A 19922-nucleotide genomic window follows, 5' to 3' on the forward strand; every position below is an offset into this window, starting at 1 on the left:
GATATCTGACAAGATAAGGCTAGTATGAGCTATCCAGTTCAAGATTGGGTTACTGGGCCAGACTTTCTTGACAGCCCTGGAAGGGTTTCCTGGATGGGTGGGAATTAATAAATTTTATATATATTTTTAAATTGGTTAAATATTTATCAGTGATATTATCCATATATGGTCATGTTGACCCACCTACAACTCCCAAAATAGCCAGTGATGGGCCTGGAGGGGGTGGGGGGGAGGCGCTCCTGGTGGGCGTGTACACAGCTATGCTTCCTGAACATATTCTGCATGATCTAGCCACTTCTGGGGTTCCTCGAAGCCTGAAGAATGTTTCAGGGGTTACTCAATGATGAAAAAGTTGAGAAAGGCTGTATTAGGCTAAAGGAACGTTCCCCTCTGACTTACAAAGGTTAGGCGGGAGGAAAAATACACTCAGCACGAGGTTCTCATCCCATAACTTTGCTAGTAGCCAAAGTCAGCTCCTTCACCTCAGAAGGTGAGCCTACAAAGGGCTAAACACCATGATTATTCCTGTCCGAAATCAGCAGCATACAGTGAAATGGTAATAAAGGGTGAGCACGCTGCTGGCGCAACAAAGACAGGGTAACAAAGCTCTGCGCTATTTCTTGCCTGCAAAGGTCTATTACGAAATTAGATTCTTCCCCACCTCCGCTTCTGACATTTAAAGATGTGTGTTTCTCAAGAATAAGTTTTAATAAATCAGCTCTGCTAGAGCCTGGCGACCTTCAGATAACACGGAATTCAGATTCTACTTGCTTTCTGGATAAGCAAAGTTTCCAATGCATTTTAAAGAGGGGTGGCTGTGAGGATGAAAGAGATAAGAATGGGGAAAGTCCCAAGCCAGAAATGCTCCCAGCAGGATCTGTGCAGGCTGTGTAGAAAGAAGTGAGGAAGAACCTGCTAGTCTGCTACTGCAGAAACAGCCAAGCAAAACCAGGCTGAGTTATTTTCCTGCAAAAGCCCTGGAGTTGCCCTGTGCCTTTTTGTCCTTCGGCCCTCAAACTGAACTGGGCGCGAGAATAAGGAAGAGAGAGAGAGAAAGATACTGCCATTTTAAATGGACTTGAAAATGTGGCCAGAGCCCAATTCCGACCAGACTTACAATGCAGCACTCATATTCTACCTGCCTTTTGAAATGCACAAACAGCTGTGGGAGGAGGCTGCAGCCATTGTGACATTTTCTAAAGTATGGGGTGGGTGGGAAGCACCTCAACTTGATACATTGCATGCCTGTTCAGCATTGTACCCTCGTGGCATTTTGGCAGTGGCACCATGGGTGGCATGAGGATGGCATCACAGCTGATTTGGGCTCAGAAAGAGAGAACTGCTCTTTAGTCAGACATGTCCCCCGTACGCATCCTTGCTTGCTTCTGCTGTTTTTTTGAGGTGGTGGTGGTATTGTAATACGCTTTAAGTCTCTATTGGGGACAAAAGCAGGATATAAAGAAATAAAATATTTGGAAACAAGGCTGTTCCTGTGCCACACTGGTATTGAAGGTCCTTCACCCTGTCTTGTCTAGGCTACAGTCCCACAAGCAGGTTACAATCTGAGGGACCGCCTTTCGCCCTATGTCCTATGCAGGGCTATATGCTTATTAGTTGTTCTTGTCTCCAGGGAGGCTTGCCTGGCCTCAGCTAGACCTGGTGGAATGAGCTCCCAGAGGAGCTGCAGGCCCTTGGAGAGCTTTCAGCTTTCCATAGGGCCTGTAAAACAGCGCTCTTCCACCACATTTATGGTTGGGGCTAATGTTAGAGAAAAGGATATGGGTCCCCCTTGGTATTTTGTGCAGTTTGGTTCCCCCCATGCCGCCCTCGTAAGGGCCTTCCTGTTAGGAGGGTTGTTTTGCCATCTTGGGTTGTTGTAATTGTAAGTATTGGGGTTTTAATGGGTATTTTATGGGGTTTTATTGTCTGGATTATTTTTGTAACCCGCTGCAAGCCGGTCTCTGGGAGTGGCGGGATATAAATCCAATAGCTAGCTAGGTAAATAGGTAGGTAGGTAGGTAGGTAGGTAGGTAGGGGTAGGTGATAGGTAGATAGATAGGTAGGTAGGGGTAGGTGATAGACAGACAGACAGACAGATAAAGTAAACAGACCAACTTTGAGCTCCCAAAGTGTGATCTGATGGGATTGTGAGCTGTGACCTATTTCCCTTTCTCTCTCTAGAAGGCCAGATCCTAGCATTCTGACTCCGGAATGTGGAAGGAGACTATATAAAAGAAGAAGGAATGCACAGAGAAGAATTCGCAAGGGTTGATATTATCAAGTGGTCGGAATAACGTTTAGCCCGTGCTTAAGAGGAGCCTGAGTCCCTTGTAAGGGTATAGTTGCCATTCATGGCTACACAGAAAAGTTGCCATTCATGGCTACACAGAAAAGTAACTTTCTGCTTTTGGAGAAACTGGATGCAAAACCTGCCTTCCATCCTTAATACTGCGTGGCCCAATGCTCAGTGAAGAGTCATACAATATTCACCACTGTTTCTTATCACCATGATTAGCACAGCATTAACATCATCCTTCATTTTGTTGGGCTTTCTTGCCTGCCATGCCTTTCTGGTGAAACAGAGCATTTTTTCTCTGCTAATCACAAGAAAATAAGTGTTGGGCCATCTGCAGTGCAAAGGCCGACAGGTGGAAGATAAGGAGCAGGGTCAGGTATAATTCTGCAGAATCTCATCATGCCCACTAGGGACAAGGGGAGCTTAAGAGAGAAATCACACTTTCACTTTTCCTAGCCCTCAGACCATTAACTGGGACCTCTCAAGACCTCTGGCTACTTTAGCACACAAGCCTTAGAACAAAAGCCTCACATTAGCTTTGCCTGATAAAGGTTCTTAATTCAAACGGAGCCTTCTCAGCAGCAGTTTATCATCAAGAACATACCTGTTAGGTCATCTAGATTGACCCTCTCCCCTTTCACCAAATGCAGATACAGAGAAATCTTTGCTTTCATTCAAAGGTCTAGTCCTATTCCTGGAGCCAGAATCTGCCCCTGCCTGCTTGGCTTTCCTGACTGCAGCGATTTACAGGGTCTGGCTGAATCCAGTCATGCTTTAGATAGCTTGCAGAACTATTATCTCCTCAAGACTTTCACTGACCTTTGCTTGGACCACTACCTTGGACCCCAGCAGTAAACACTTCTGACCTGGCATGAGTCACCTCCGATTATGGAGTGGCCATGATGTTACCTGGCCCTTGGAGTTACCAGTTGCCCAGATTACTTTGGACCTCTGGCCATGGACTCAGATCAATTCCTTATACCTGCTTGGAAATCTTATCTGTAAGCCTCTGCTACACTCTTCTGCCTTTTTGGGAGCCTTTTGTCTCCCTTCTTGTCTGTCAGTTATAAAGTGTGGGGAGGGGAGGATACAGAATATCTGCAGCTTACCAGTGGCTCTTAATTTAATGTGGTTGCTGATACCATCACGACTTCTTGGGAGTGCTTGAACAGTTTCCCTCCGTATCGCACTGATCTCACCAAATCAATGGCCTCTGTAGTTCTTCCAAATGTATACTAAGAGCTTCATCGCTTTGTCAAACAACCCTTTGTGTGATGCTTGTGTTAGTCATTGATCAGGCTAGGCACACAGCCAGGGTAAAACCTAAGCCAGCAGCTCCTTGGAGTGGTTGGGCATGGAAGATTTTCTCTCATGCTCAAGCTATCCTAAGGATGGTTTGGGACATGTGACAACCCTTTCTACCAATGGAGAGAATTCACACAGCCTCTTATGATTTGGGGGAAACAGGTTTATTCTGAACCTTCTTCTGAGTTATGAGATGCTCTTAGGGTAACCAGTGGATTTGCTGCTGGGAGGTAAGGTATGTGGTGAGCAAGAGGAGTGGTGTGTAAATAATAAAGAAGACTGATCTATTTGCAGGTTGGTTTTAAGGGATCAAATCAGCAGCACAGGTCTCCAGATAGAAAAAGAAGAAGCCTAGCGGAGGGCACATACATTTAAACGACTTATGGCTTCAGGACGTGGTGCAAATTCTCTTGAATCCCTGCATGTACAAACAGGATTTCCACTGACTAGCTAGCCACACCAGCCTGCCTTTTCCCAGAAGTCACAAGCAGGTACTCTGTCCTGTCCCAAAGGTAGAGTTAAACCACCCTGCCATGCTACCAGGCAGAGCTACTCCTCAAACTGGATGCTCTTTTGCAGAAGCAGAGCTGAACTTCGACTGCACCCCGAGGCAGACCTGAACTAAACTGCCTCCGTGCTTCCCTCCAAAATTTGATCACCCCTCTGAAAAATGATTGGATGATAGAGCAACATTCTCATAGGTTCAGGGATGAAAGAGCTGAGCGGCTCCCCACCCCTCTTTCAGGGGCAGGAAAACTTCCTCTCCATCACATGGCCAACATGGGAAATGATATGTATACATATCCCTCTGGCTCCCCTACACACAACAGAAGTATAAAATGCCCATTTACTTGGTCTCCTGCTCTTCTTGCAGCAAAAGTAAAAGCAAAAGCAAAAGCGAGAGAGAGAATAAAAAATAAATGAGAGAGGGATAGCCAACACTTACCGCTTCCATGAGGCCTTTTACAGTGGGGGACTTTAACATCAAAGCATCAAACACTTCGTCGGCCTCTTTTCTCACGTATAGCAGCACTGAAAAGGACAAGAACCAAAGCTCAGAGCAGATACAAAACAGTCCTGCAGTTGAATTACTGCTCATTTGGTCCAAAACCGATCCCTCTTGAAACAAATGACAAGTGAAGAAAGCCAGAAACTATTTTTAAAAACAAATCTGTCCCATGTAAGGAGGACATGGTGATGGCAGGATGAGTGTCAGCTGATTTTGAAAAATGCGGAAGGGACTGTCATTTCAATCCTCTGCAAAGTTACTCCACTGTAAACCTATTAAAATCCAAGCGTTTTGACTGGAGTGAAAAGAGCTGGTTTTTATACCCCACTTTTTGCTACCTGAAGGAGTCTCAAACTGGCCATCCCTGCCTCTCCATGCAAGTGGAGACCCCTGAAAGTGGGGCTGAGAAAGCCCTGACAGGACTGTGCTGTGAGAACAGCTCAAACAGGACTGTGACTGATCCAAGGTCACCCAGCCAGCTGCTTGTGGAGGAGCGGAGAATCAAACCTGGCTCACCAGTTTAGAAGCTACCGCTCTTAACTACTACACCAGGATTGTGACATGCAGCAGTGCAGATCATATAGATTCTCTCTCAGGATGAACGTATCTCAGGCAGCAAGATTGTACCTCACACTTTTTGAGATGCTATCTCTGGCTGCTCAACTTACATCAGAGATTGTATGCTGCAAATAAGTTTGCAAATACCTACAAGGAAATCCTAATATATGCAATTTTCCTTGTTGAACTGGACATTTCATTAGGAATGAAAATCAAAACGATTCCAAGCATTTCTTATACAACATTAGCTATATTTTAAAAAGAAAAGCTCTGTTGTTGCCTGTCCTGAATTCAGTCTTGAAGACACCTATTTGTTTAAGATGGAGTCTGAGAGCAGTTCTGTGAAATCCAAAACCTAGCTCACTAGGTAATTAGTTTAGTTGGTCCTAAATTGGTTAGATCAAGATGCGAACCATGTTTGTCTAATACAAGCTTTCACAAAACCCTGTTGTTGTTGTTGTTTTTCAAAACCACGGGTTTCCTAAATGTGTGGAAGTTTATATATTTAAAAAACTGTTAAACATTTATTGGGTGATAATATGGTCACGTCAACCCACCCACCTCTCCTAAAATGGCCAGTGATAGGCCCAAAAGGGGTAGGAAGGGCAGTGATCCCAGGCAGGTGAGTACATAGCTAAGTTTCCCAACCGTATTCTGCATGATTGCATCACTTCTGGGATTTCCTGAAGCCTGAAGAACACCTCACAGGTTTCTCAATAGTAAAACGATTGAGAACGGCTAATCTAATAGCAGTAGAAAAGAACAAGAGTAGCACTTTAAAACCAACACGATTTGTGGCAGGGTAAGAACTCACTTCTTCAGCTACGGCTAGAATGAGATTCCATCTGTCCTATAAAATGTGAAGCTGAGCGTTTTTCAGATACTGAATGATATTAACAGGCCGATGACAATCATTCTGGCCTTTCCAATCATCATTCTCATCATACCAGGAGAATATCGTAGTTGCAAAAATACCCGCTGAAGATCCTTCAAGTGAGTATCTCTGTCTGAGGGGTTGGAGCAGATGCGAGTATAGCAGGGGTAGTCAACCTGTGGTCCTCCAGATGTTCATGGACTACAATTCCCAGCAAATGCTGGCAGGAGCTCATGGGAATTGTAGTCCATGAACATCTGGAGGACCACAGGTTGACTACCCCTGGACTATAGCATAGGGCGTGGCTATACACAATGGTTTGACATGGTTGGGGTGATAGCTGGAGGATGCAGATGTTTGCTGATCTGTCAGTTTTTGGTATAATGTGGTACTTGTGTCCCTTGTGTATACGTACTGTGGTGTCCAGGAAGTTTATTTCATAGTTAGATTGATAATGAATTTGTGGAAAGCCTGGTAAAATCTCTCAGGGGCTTCTCTGCCATGGGTCCAGACAATAAAAACGTCATCAATGACCCAAGTCAAGGAGAGGTGCCAATGGATAAGAGTTCAAAAATGCGGTTCTAGATTCCACCGTGAAAATGCTGGCCTACTGTGGAGCCACGTGGGAGTCCATAGCTATGCCACTGATTTGGAGGTATCAGTTCGCAACAAACTTGAAGTACTTTTGAGTGAGAACAAATATGCAGAGTTCAGTGGCAAGATTTGCTGTGGGATGAAGTTTCTAATGGCTTGCAGTCCACCCTTATGGGGAGGTTGGTGTACCAAGACAATATCCATGTTGGCTAGAATACCGTTTTCTGTGAGATGGTTGATGGATTGCAGCTTCCTCAGGAAGTCTGTAGCATCAAGGACATAGCTGAGAGTATTAATAACATATGGTCTCAGGACAGAGTCCATATATCTTGATACTTCGATAGTGATGGTGCCTATGCTCGAGACAATGGGACATCCAGGGGTGTCAGGTTTTATGTATCTTTGGCAGGAGGTAGAAAGTTACCAGTTCAGGTTCTTGGGGTTATGCCTATGAATTTGTTCCTGTATGTGGGATAGCACCGTCTTCATGATTTTGTTGAGTTCTCACTGGTATTAAAGTGTGCGGTCTGAGGATAGCAGCCTGTAGAAAATGGTGCTGCCCCTCCCATGAAAGACCTCTGACACCCCCTTGACCCCCAGGAGTAGCATTTCACTGGGCAGTCCAGGTTGAAGCAGGACAGTGGGGAGAGTTGGAAGTCACAGCAACATTTGATGGGATTCAGGCAAGTAAGCCCATAGTCTAAAATTCCCTGGCTGCACCACAGTAGTTCCTTCAAGTCAATAGCAGCTTGATCCTACTCACTATTTGCTCTAACTATACTGTAAATAACTTGATTTCAGATATAACAATGGCCACACATGACTGGCTTCCCCTGCCCTTGTTTATACCTTTCTGTGTTTGCTCTCGTCTTTGAACTGTACTCCCCGTCTTTTTTTTCTGCAATTATTATTGTCCGGGAAGCATATATCAAACGACAGCTTTGTTACTGGGGGGATAATGGCAAACCTGACTCACTGTTATGTTTATGGAGAACACAGATTTGTATTTCATAATTCCTTCAGCAGGCTGAATGGACTACCATCAGTGATCAGATCACATTAATCAGATCTGATCAATCATCCAGAAGGCTATGCCCAGTGGGGTGTCATGGTTACATCACAAAGTTACAGAAAGAATGCAGATGATGTGGAGCAATAGGTCTCCTACAGACAACCAATAAATGGCTAACTTTACATAGCAGAAAACTGTGGCCAAACAAAGGGAGATGGATGATTTCACACTTTTTTCCTCCTTCTCCCTCCCTCTCACACAAAGCTTTCAAGTTAATTCCAGATTTGAGACAAAAGATGGAATTGTATCTGAACCCATAAGCTATGGTTTTGCTGGTCTTGCAAATGTAGCGTAGGATTTCAAACCATGACTTATTCACAGCTTGGAATTATAAGAAATTGTTGCTAAATCCCATGGTCTGTTTCCCATATACCTCCAGAAAGCCAACAAAGGAGACATTCTGAATCATAGAATCATAGAGTTGGAAGGGGCCATACAGGCCATCTAGTCCAACCCACTGTTCAACGCAGGATCAGCCCTAATCATCCTAAAGCATCCAAGAAAAGTGTGTATCCAACCTTTGCTTGAAGACTGCCATTCTGGCTCGCTGGAAAAGTGGAAACCATAGCTTGTTGGTTCATATGTAATGGGAAACTACGATTTTCCACAAAAGTTGAAATTTCCAATTAGGTGTCCATGTCTGGAAGGGCTCGAGAAGGAAGTTTATGAGCCTAAGGACGCCTGGAGTTTGCTCTAACATCTGAACCAAGCTAACGTTTTATCTAAAGACATTCTGACTTTGACTAAACCATGGTACCTTCCCAGCCATAGAATCAGGATTTAATTAGCCCTCAGGCTTAAACTCCAAATTTGGCTGAATGCCACATCTGAGGCATATGATACAATAAAAGGGAGAGAAAGGAAGTCTTTCCAAAAAGTAATGACATCCCTTAAGATTTTCTGGGAAGGATTTTTAGACCAGAGGACATGTTCTACAGGAAGCCACAAATTCCTGCACCTCTCATTTTAGAATTCAAGGGCTTCTGGGAATGTCTCCTGATTTCTACCAATCTAAGTCCAAGTCTGCAAAAGAGGGTTCCTAGAAGCAAAGACCAACCAAGTCCTCAGGGAAGCAGAGGGGAGCTGCTATCTTACTTTGAAAAGTAGGAACACTGTGTTGGACTTAACACGTGCACTATTAACAGCTCATCATGTGCCATATGTGATCATGAAGTCGACATTTATTCTTGACAAAATGCAAATGTGTTGTCATTACATATATCAGAGTGGGCCTTCTAACCTTTAAACTTGTTAAAGAACAGCTACTGGCTACAAAAATTCCACATTCAGAAGACATAATACTGTAAATGTCTAGTTTTTCTCTTCTAGCATTGTATATACATCGTAGTGTGTGCATTCAGAGGTAACAGGATGCAACAATTCGCAGCTGTCTGTCTCTGTCTCAAATGCAGTGTGTATTCACAATTCTGCTTGTAAAAAAATTAACACTACCATCCTAAGCAGGGCTACCCTTTTTATTGATGTTATAATTGGCTTAGAAGAGTGTAACTCTATGATAGATGACAGTATAATGCATTCATCCTTCTAAATTTCAAACAGGCCACAAACAGTACAATTCTACATACCATATAAATGATGCATTTTCAACCCCCCCCCACCAGGAAAAATACTTCCTCATCCTCTTCCAACGGCTTAAAAGTTCTAGAAACCTGACATCTCTGAACATACCAAAACCTAAAACATTCACTGTGGGATATACTTTTGTGGAATGGAGCTGGGCTCATCCAATGCATTAAGCATTCTCAGCTGGCAGATAGCATTTATAAACACATAGAAGTGAAAAGAAATTAAACACTGTGGCCAACAGGAACATTCTATGGTTTTTATAGAAAGTTCATACATATACAAGCTAAGTACAGCAATCATTCACAACAGTGGGAACTGTAATGGCAGAATCAGTGTTGGAGATAAACCATTCACTTTTGGGATGCTCTGTTTATAATTTATTCCTCTATGCCTGTGTATATATATATCTGCATGTACCTGCCAAGTGAGGATATGTTCCATGCCTCTGGTGAAGTGGGCTCTAGTCCATCAATACTTCCACCGTCATAAATGTTTGAAGCACTCTTTTACGGTTTATTTTATCATTGGTAACTGATTATAATGGTTTTCACTAAAAAAGTAAATACTTTTGACCTGGGGACCAGCCTTATGAGGAAAGGCTGAGGGACTTGGGAATGTTCACCCTGGAAAAGAGGAGGTTGAGAGGGGACAACATTGCTCTCTTTTAGTATTTGAAAAGTTGTCACTTGGAGGAGAGCAGAGAATGGTTTCTGTTGGTAGCAAAGGATAGCACCCACAGTAATGGCTTTAAATTATGTGTAGAACAGTGCCGGCTAAATATCAGGGGAGAAATTCTCATAGTCAGAGTAGTTCAGCAGTTAAATTGGCTGTCTAAGGAGCTAGTGAGCTCCTACTCACTGACAGTCTTTAAGCAGCAGCTGGACAGATACTTATCATGGATGCTTTAGGCCAGGGGTAGTCATCCTGTGGTCCTCCAGATGTTCACGGACTACAATTCCCATGAGCCCCTGCCAGTGTTTGCTGGCTGGGGCTCATGGGAATTGTAGTTCATGAACATCTGGAGGACCACAGGTTGACTACCCCTGCTTTAGGCTGATCCTGCATTGAACAGGGGGTTGGACTAGGTGGCCTGTGTGACCCCTTCCAACTTTATGATTCTATGATTATTATTTATCATAGGGTGTGTGTTGTGTAGCCAGGAGATCTGAGGTTTTTCTGGAAATCAGGCAATTCTTCTGACTCCTTTAATATATTCCAAGACTGAGAATTAATGGTTTTAGCAGTCTGTAGAATTTATACTTAAATGCTCTGTATCTTGGCACCCCATAATCATGCTTCCACCCAGAACCAACTATTATCTTTCCCTGATTACCTTAGAACCAAAGAAAAAGAGACATACTGCAGAGAATGAACATGTACCTCTTTTGGCTCCTTCTTCTTTGATTTGCTTCAGTGGTGGTGGGCCAAACTCTTCCTCTACTGGCCGGAATATCCTTTTAGCTAAGATACTTCTGTTGGAGGGCAAAACAAACACACAAGCTTTATAATACGGAATCGAATTCAGTGTTCTGCATTATAATAACTGATCAGTTAATACAGTCTGTGCTGTTAAGAACATAAGAAGAGAGCTGATGGATCAGACCAATGGCCCATCTAGTCCAGCATCCTATCTCACGCAAAGTCCAACCAGTTCCTTTTGAGGGCTAACAGGGCAACCACACTCTTTCTCTTCCTTCTAGCCCAATCCCAGCTAATCTGTAAGCCACTCTAGGCACTTTTGATAGGCCTGATCCAAAAACCATGTTACTGCTTCACTTTAAGAGTCAGTGTGTTGCACTCAATCAGCTTCACTACTCTGTTGTCTGATGTACTAATGCTGTGTGTATCTTTGCTACTCTGTACGAGCCCCTCATGGACATGTGCACTGGCACAAAAACTATTACCTGGGAGCCTCACTTATTCTCCCCTCCCCGAGGCAGGTTGCAAGGTTGCGAGGCAGAAGCCTGAGGAGGAGGGAGGGTTGAGTAGAAATTCCAAAGGAGGGGAGTCAAAGGCCTCCAAAGTGCAAAACAAGCAACCCCCACCCCAACCCTCAACCATACTGGATGAGTTTAACATATAAACTGAAGACTAAGCTTTTTAAGGTATGGAATTTAGGTTACCTTGCTATAGAGTTTTGCTATTGTTTAAAGCATAACGTAGACACGGGCTATCCACGAGCACACGTAATATCCTGCACAATAAAAATCAACTTCTTTTTAAACACAAAGGTGACTGAAGTTACAGCAAAGCAAAGAATCCAGTTCTGCCGAGAGGAAAAAACCCTTTTCTCTTAAACGGCATCAAAACGTCCCCCCGGGAGCCCTCCCAGCTGCAAGACTCATGAAGCCTTCAAGTGCCTTACCCTTCTCGCTCATCATCTGTGTTGTAGTAAACCTGTAAAAGCCAACAACAACAAAAGAGATTTATTGTTCCAATATCATGAAAGTTCTGCCACGTTTCCTACTTTGCTGTGATTGTAATTGAATTTTTATGTCCTTTTAATGGGGGTTTTAACTTGGTTTTATGGACTTATGTAACCCACCACAAGCTGGCTTCAGGAGTGGCGGGGAATAAATATAACTAACTAACTAACTAACTAACTAACTAACTAACTAACTAACTAACTAACTAACTAACTAACTAACTAACTAACAGGGTATCTGAGGAATAGAGCAATAGAGGAATAGAGCAATGGCACAGAACAGTCTGGTTGGTGTTTATTCTCTTTTTCTTGTCCAAAACCATCAGTCCGTTGACTCCAGCATCAGACTCTGCTGCTTGTCCCTCTGAAAGGGCTTGCCCATAAAAAGTCCTGAAGGGACTGTGCCCTTTAATAGCTTGCAGCCCCAAGCAAACTGTGCGGAGTCATTTCAACAAAAACTAGGTCTGCCAAGATAAAACCAATGAGTTTAAATGCACCCAATTCTATGTTGAAGTACAGCCTATGCATTAGAGGGACTGTCCATGATTGCACAATCATAACAATAAAGTACATTCCACCTTTTAAAATTGGATACATTGTCCCATCAGGCCCTTACAGATTACTGTAACTTCCTCTATTGGGACTACCCTTGTCCCTGACCTGGAAATTACAGTTCGTTTGGACTTCCTCAGGGCCTGTAAAGTGGCCCTCTTCCACCAGACCTCTGGTTGAGGACCGGCCAACCAAGCCTCCCTCGGCCCCTCCCCCTACTTCTCTCCTTCCCCTAGCTGAGGCTCCTTTGACGGGATATTTTTACCATGACACTGAATTCACCAAGTATAGTACGGCGGTGATGAAATAAATTTTATTTTACTATCATTTTAATAACTTTAATATATATAAATATATATCATTGTTAGGAACTGCCCCGAGCCCATCATTGGGCAGGGGCAGTCTATAAATTAAATTGTAAATAAATGAATAAATATATAAATAAATAAAATCAAAGGGTTTTTGCTCACAGATGGCAACTGTCTTGCCCCCTCCCTTCTGCTGCCACCTGAAATGCCTCCCATGCTGCTCATGGGGGACAGGGGACCATCAGAACAGCATTTGGGGGACCACTGCTGTCCCCAGCAGCGGGGACAGCAGTGTCTGTGTGTGTGTGTGGAGGGGGGTGGAGAGAATACAGCAATGTTCTACATGTGGAAATGCTTCCATAGCAATGCTTGGTGGATGCAAGCAATCCTCAGGCTGATAGGAGCTGCAATGTCTCTGTACTTCATATTCCCATTCAAAAGGGGTCTGCTGGGGAGGGGTGGGGGGACAGTGTTGACATGCACAATAAGTCTGAGTCTCTCTTGTGCTGGAAAAATAATTTTAGGTGACAGCTATGATCAAAAAGTCTAGGGCGAGATCTATCTTCTAAATGATGGGTGTTAAAAAAAGCCCCTACCCCTGTCACTTGGTTACACTGAACAATCTAGTCAGAGGCTGATAATCCTGCTCATCGTTGTGACTGTGTTAATATTATTTAGATTAATTATGTTCACTCTGAGGCAGGGATGAAGGGAATGTGCAAAGACATAGGAAACAAAACGGGGGAAGTGAATGTTGCTCCCTCTAGGGAAGATGTCAAACACAGTCCAAGCAGCTCAATGTCAAGGCCGAATATTACTGTTAACTACTGTCTCTTGCTAGACTCATTGATGCAATCTAATATTGTCCGGCAGGAAATGTGGGCAGAAGAGGTAGAAGTCATTGAGTGAGATCCAGATTATATTGGCCAGCTCCCCTGTTTCCTGCTACAGCCTTCCCTCATGACATTACTTGGGAGCCTCTATTGCTAAGGATAAGCCCTTCAAGGGGGTCAGTGGGCTGAAGTAGGTGGTAGGAAATTCCCATCCTACTAGGGGAAATTTTAGTCTGGATCCAATTCACAGCCACCAGGAGCCAGGAGATGACTGAACATTGCACAGAATTACTTCTGCACCTGCATTTCTGTTAACCATATCTAGCTCAATCTCCATGTTGAAAATAATGGGTAGAAATGGAGGTGCACGCTGATCATTTCTGAAAATGAATGGGGGGCTGCAGATGCAAACAGCTACCTTCCTTCAGAAACATCCACCCAAAAAGCCAGCTGGGATTTTATATACTACCTGATCATGCTAGTGGTAAATATTAGGCACTTGGGCTTTTAGCCACTTCCTACCTGCCCAGTCCTTTGAAGATTCCCAAAGTGAACATCTGGTATGAAAAGAACAGGCTGGGAGTCCAGGTCAGTCATGGTTTTGAAGTAGGTGATGTCACTCTTCTTCTGGAGAGGGACAGCAGCGAGTTTCCCGTCAGCTGCTCGTGGGAATCAGAGAGCAAGATGAACAATCACAGATAATAAATACAGCTAAGTGCAACTGAGGATGAGTCTGGGGTGGGGGGCTGTTCCTTACCGTTGGTACAGGGGGGCTGCGATAGTTGGCCTTTTACTTTCTTCCTGTTTTGCTTCCTCTCTTCGTCTCGAATCTTCCTCTCGGCACCCTGTCATGAGAAGGGAACTCTTATGGCCAAGGTAGCTCCTGTGTACCTTAAGTAAAACCTGGAAACTTAACTTAGGGGGAAATTTAAGACTGGGTTGAAAGATTCAGCACTCAAGAAATAGCTTCAAAAATGGGAGAAGAGCTGCTAACATTCTCCAGGCTGCTGTAACAGCCACCAGAAAGACTTTCAGAGAGAGTTCAGCTAACTTTTAGAAAGAGTTCTCCCTGCGTCCTCAGGCAGAGGGTGGAATATAAAGGTAATTATAAATAAACAAGCATCTGGCAAGGGCTTAAGCATCAACTGTGCTAGAACCACAGAGAGAAACCACCAATGGGTCTTGAGGTGGGCAAAGATTACATAATCCCCTAAGAAACTTTTTGGGACAAATTATGGGAGAAAATTGATCCCCCCCCCAATCAACTCCTCTATGGTAACAAAAGATGGCAGCCAGGTGGACTTTTAAAGAAGAAAAAGCCAAACTCTTATTTCTCACGTGCAATAGATATTCAAATATAACTTGGAATGAAGACCTACCTAGAGAAATCTCCCTCTCGTTGCACTAAAGAAAAAAACATTTCAACTTACACATACAGGACTTTCTAGAATTAAGTTTGTGTGATTGCGGCAGTGTACCATTAACCTTGTGCAAAAATATTGAGTCAAGCCTCCAAACCATCAAAAATATTGAGTCAAGCTCCCAAACCATTTAGATGGCGATGAAACACCTGACTGATACTGATTAAATCTGGTTGTTTGGCCAAGGGGAGGCAATGTCCTTAGAAGACCCCCATGAGGGTTGGAAACCAGAGTTGACAAGACCGAAAAAGAGTCACTAAGATCACAGATCTTTCTCTCCTGGCTTTCTCTATCACCTTGATAAGTATTGGAAGTGGAGGGGAGGTGTAGAAAAAAGCACCCACCCAATGAATCTGGAATATATCCCCTAGGGCAGGGGTAGTCAACCTGTGGTCCTCCAGATGTCCATGGACTACAATTCCCATGAGCCCCTGCCAGCAGTTGCTGGCAGGGGCTCATGGGAATTGTAGTCCATGGACATTTGGAGGACCACAGGTTGACTACCCCTGCCCTAGGGAACCTATGACTTTCCCTGATCAAGAACAAAATTTTGCAGTCTTCATGTTTTCTGTTGTTGCAAGCAGATCAGCCTCTGGGACTCTCCAGAGGGTGAAGATCGGTCCCAGGTACATGGCCTTTATGGACCCTTCATGAGAGAGCATCCTCGCTGTGGTCCATCTGTGTGCTTCTGTGTTATATGCTATGATGCTGTTTCCAACATATGGTGACCCTATGAAATGATAACCTTCAACAACATCCTATCATTAACAGCCTTGCTCTGGTCTAGCAAAATAAGGGCTGTGGCTTCCTTTATTGAATAACCCATTTTATACTGGGTTTTCTTACTACTAAGAGTTTTACAGTGAAATCAGAGCAGGATTGCGCAGTTAGTTCCTCATTGCACTGCAGAATCAGACCTGCACCATGCAAAAGCCCCTATTAAACGGCAGTACTATTCTGCCACACATCCCTCCTGCCTTGCCCTCTGCATTAATATTTAAAAGTTGGTGAACAGCAAGTGAACAAGCATGCCGCCCTTCATGATTAAGTATCGTTTTATTGTTTCTTGGCACGGGTAGTAAGTGGAGCATGAATTCATGGGAAGCCATGCATGATCTGAAGATGTTATGGATTTAAGATGCTAATAACGGGGGGTCACAGTGTGGTTCTACAGAGCAGAGGTTCTTTCTTGCTGTGTGGCTGAACCTTTGAATGTTAAGATCGGTCACACTCTGCTACTCATCTGAGCATTATCTTAATCATTTTGGGCCCCAGCATGGGAACAATGAAAACCATTTTTGCATGACAGTTATAAGCGCTCACACTGGCCAAAGCACTTTTCTTTTCTTTTCTTAACTTTCACCTGGCATTGCTATGCATCCAGACTCTGCAGAGAGGCTATTATTTATATTGGCAGCGCAGTCCTACACAAAGCTGCAGCATTCTGAGCTCACTCAAATCAAACAGTGGAGTAACTTGACATAGTATCAAACCGAGAATGTGTCATATATCTTGTTCACTTGCAATCAGAGGGTACAAGCAAGATCCGGAAGTCTTGCCTTTGTGACTAACCTGGGGTCTGCCATTCTATCCTATACATTCCATTCAATCCCATCCGCCCCCTCAAACAAATCCTTATTTTTATCAGTAATTATTATCATTTTCCCTGATGCCATTATGAACGTGGCTGGAAAGCCAAGAAAACAAGGGCAACCAGGATAAGCCAGGTCCATACTAACAGTGCAGTCTAATGCAAAGATACACCCTTCTACACCCCCTGACTTCAGAGAACTTAGAAGGGCATGACTCTGTTTCTGATGGCACTTAGGACTCTAGAAGGTCACTTCTGTAGATCATGTGACATTTCTGCCACATGGAAATAGGCACAAAGGTGCTGCTAGCACAAATTGCCACACTGACTAAATCAAAGGCCCATGTAACCGGGATATGGAAATCAAATCAGGAGGATAAACACCAGTTCCCGAATCTGTTTGGTACACGTCTGACAGATGGTCTGGTAGGTAGCTTGAAGTTTCACCTAGATGGGGGGCGGGGGGGCGGGGGGAACTGTAGAGCAGCTTAAAAGACAGAGCACACGTGACATTGTTCACAAGTTGTCTTCCCATTTTTACAAAAATCTAAAGGGACCTCCCAGGCTAGGGCCTCCAAAGGAAGGTGGATGTGCATGGAAAGACCTTCTTAACCTTTTCCCCTCAGCTGTTTTTCACTTACATGCGGGGACCGGAGTAGGAGGGGGGGGATGGAAGAGAAGCTGATATCCATATTTTCCATTCACCGGGCCAAAAGGAAATGATTTGGAAGAGCCAGCGCAGCTGTCCTCATTAGAGCGTTGGGACTAGGATTTGGAGGGCCTGGGTTCAGTATCCCCACTCGGCCATGAGGCTCAATGGTAGGCTTTGGGCCTACTCTCAGCCAAATCTACCTCTCGGAATTGTTCAGGGGATAAAATGGAGGAGATGAGAAATGGCCCAAGAGGAACAGCAGCATGAAAATGTGACCGATATGGAGGGGACCAGCAGAGGAGGAAAAGGGTGAGGTGAGATAGCAGCATGTCTAGTTTGAGAGCCAGAGATGCTGGGGCTGCTGGCCGTGTGCCTTGGCCTAGGCCAATTACCTCAGTACCAGGACAAAGTTTAAGACCAGTGGCACCTTTAAGATATGAAACATTATACCCAGAATTAAACTGTTGGTTTTAAAATTGCCACGGGACTCAAACTGTGCTTTGTTACTTCAGACCAAACGCAGCTGCCCACCTGAACCTACTTCAGTACCAAGCAGTACCAAGAGGAGGCCAGAATGGAAACTATACTGAGGCTATATCCTGAAACCTATGTAATTCTCCCCCAAAATAGCTTAAGTGGCTCATACAGAATAACATGTGCTGTGATATTTAATGCTTAATTCCCTTCATTGTTCTGTTGCCCAGGTTCAAAATCATTCTGTCAGAAATTCACATGCTCCATGCACCTGTATAGGGCCCCTGTAATGCCGAGGTCCTGAATAAAGAGTCTTGAATTGGCTCTTGAGCTTGCTGGTATCCATCATGAGTCTGGAGGCCCGAACTAACACTTGGGATGGAACATTCTGAGCTCACAAACGTTCTCTGCACATCTATTATTTTAGACAGAACAACCTAAGTGATAAAACTACCCCCTACACACACTACTAATTCTAGCCTGCTCCCTGAAATAAATTCACATTAAATTGACTGGGTATTCTGGCAGCAGTTTCCTTGACAACCTAGTTTAACGCTATTTAAGGCATCCTATCATATTATGATAATAAGGAATAAACGTTCTCTGGGGGTTGAAAGGGCACTGAGGGCGGTTGGATGTTAACACAGAGAAGAAGCAGATCTCAGTGTCTGCCAAGCACCTGCCCAATGAGGCAGAATCACTGACATCTGCAGAGCCAGGCATGGCAGCACCTGTTTTGCAAATAGATTGTGCACTTGTTTTAAACACTGCCTCCACTGTACATCTAGACACCCATGCATATTGCATGTGCACACGCAAGTCTATATTCTTTCAAGTTTATATTCCGGAACAAAACAGATCTGATTCTCATGCTCCACCACTAGATGGCGAAAGCGGTCTTAAGGAGGTGCCGGAGGTGTGGCCGGAGTGTGCCTCTAGTGTGGCACTGGGCCCCGATCTCCCTACCGTCTGAAATCCAGGTTAATATAATTCAGCTGCCTCAAGCAAGTCTCATTGGAGCCCCGGTCCTTCAAGAAGTTTGTTTCTTGGCAGCCAGACTACTGTTTCCAGCCAACCCATTCATCCATTGCTTCAGCCTTGAGTTTGACTGATGTAGCCTGGATACCTCTCACATAGCAGCTGACCAACCAGTTAAGGTTGCCAGCTCTGGGTTAGCAAATACCTGGACATTTTGGGGGTGGAGCCTGGAGAAGGTGAGGTTTGGAGAGGGGAGGGACTTCACCAGAATCTAATATTATGCTGTCTACACTCCAGAGCCATTTTATCCGGGGGAACTGATCTTGATTAGCTAGAGATCAGTTGTAATAGCAGGAGATCTCCAGGAGCCACCAGAAGGTTGGTAACCTTACAGCATCAGGGTCTTTCCTTTGCTTTCATAGCCCCAACTGAGAAATGCAGAGAGATCCAGACTGGTTCAGTCAGCAACTTGGAAACACGGGAGTTAAGGAGCAAGAAACCCATATATGTGCCTTTCACTGTCACGCAACACAATGCATGCTCTACACATGTATATCTAGGGATATAATGTTTGGCAATTTTGTGCACTTGTTGGATGGTTCTAACTAAAGGTATTTTAGTTGGATAGTGATTGGGCATGCCGGGAACTATGAGATGGATTGACTCAATAAAGGAAGCCATGGCCACTGGGTTACAAGACCTGAGTAAGACTGATAATGATAAGACATCTTGGAAGTCACTAATTCATTAGGTCGCCATGTTTCAGAAGCAACCTGATGACACTTCACATACATACACATACTGGTGTCACAGGACACTAAGATCTCATGGCCAGCACAGGGACTTTATAACACACATACACCAGGAATCGCGTGCCCTCCCTAGCACGTGTGGAGAAGGATCTTCAGCCTTCTCCCCCCCACCACCATGCCATTTTTGTGAACAGAAATAACCCTGGGGAGCTGCTGGGAACCTTATGCATCACGATGCCTATAGTTAGCTTCCTAACCAAGGAATTCTCAGCTCCCTGGGCCTGTTTCAGTTCACAGAAACACTGGGGAGTGGAAGCGGGACCCCCTTGAAATCCATGCATGCCGTGGTCACAATAGGCGCATGGCCCCCATGCACCTGGGAGGTGTGGAACCCCTGGTACAAGTGTGATGTGAAGTTTTTGTGGAGGCCACAAGGACTCGCCTCAGCGTTGTGTTGTGCACCTCTTGCAGTCTACGTTTGCTCATGTTTACACAGAGGTGACTTGCACTGAGAACAGTGGGACTCGCTTCCAAGTAACATAACAAGCTGCTGAATACCGAGTCTGGCCACTGGTCCATCTAGCATTGCCTTAGCTACTCTGACTGGCAGCAGCTCTCCAGCATCTCAGGCAGACAAACGT

The 19922-nt window shown here is 44.4% G+C and overlaps 1 protein-coding gene across 3 annotated transcripts in view; it reads right to left on the reverse strand.

Moving 5' to 3' along the window:
- Nucleotides 1–19922, reverse strand: part of GRHL2 (grainyhead like transcription factor 2) — a 95425-nt gene that overhangs the window by 7659 nt on the left and 67844 nt on the right. For all 3 annotated transcript variants that reach the window (XM_077351773.1, XM_077351771.1, XM_077351772.1), the window contains exons 10-14: nucleotides 14171–14258; nucleotides 13936–14072; nucleotides 11661–11692; nucleotides 10676–10767; nucleotides 4548–4633 (exon numbers count right to left, since the gene is read on the reverse strand). In XM_077351773.1, the coding sequence (XP_077207888.1) occupies nucleotides 4548–4633; nucleotides 10676–10767; nucleotides 11661–11692; nucleotides 13936–14072; nucleotides 14171–14258 (435 nt within the window). The remainder of the gene's footprint in view (nucleotides 1–4547; nucleotides 4634–10675; nucleotides 10768–11660; nucleotides 11693–13935; nucleotides 14073–14170; nucleotides 14259–19922) is intronic.

Source organism: Paroedura picta, chromosome 9, assembly GCF_049243985.1.
Source record: "Paroedura picta isolate Pp20150507F chromosome 9, Ppicta_v3.0, whole genome shotgun sequence".
Taxonomy (NCBI): Eukaryota; Metazoa; Chordata; class Lepidosauria; order Squamata; family Gekkonidae; genus Paroedura; species Paroedura picta.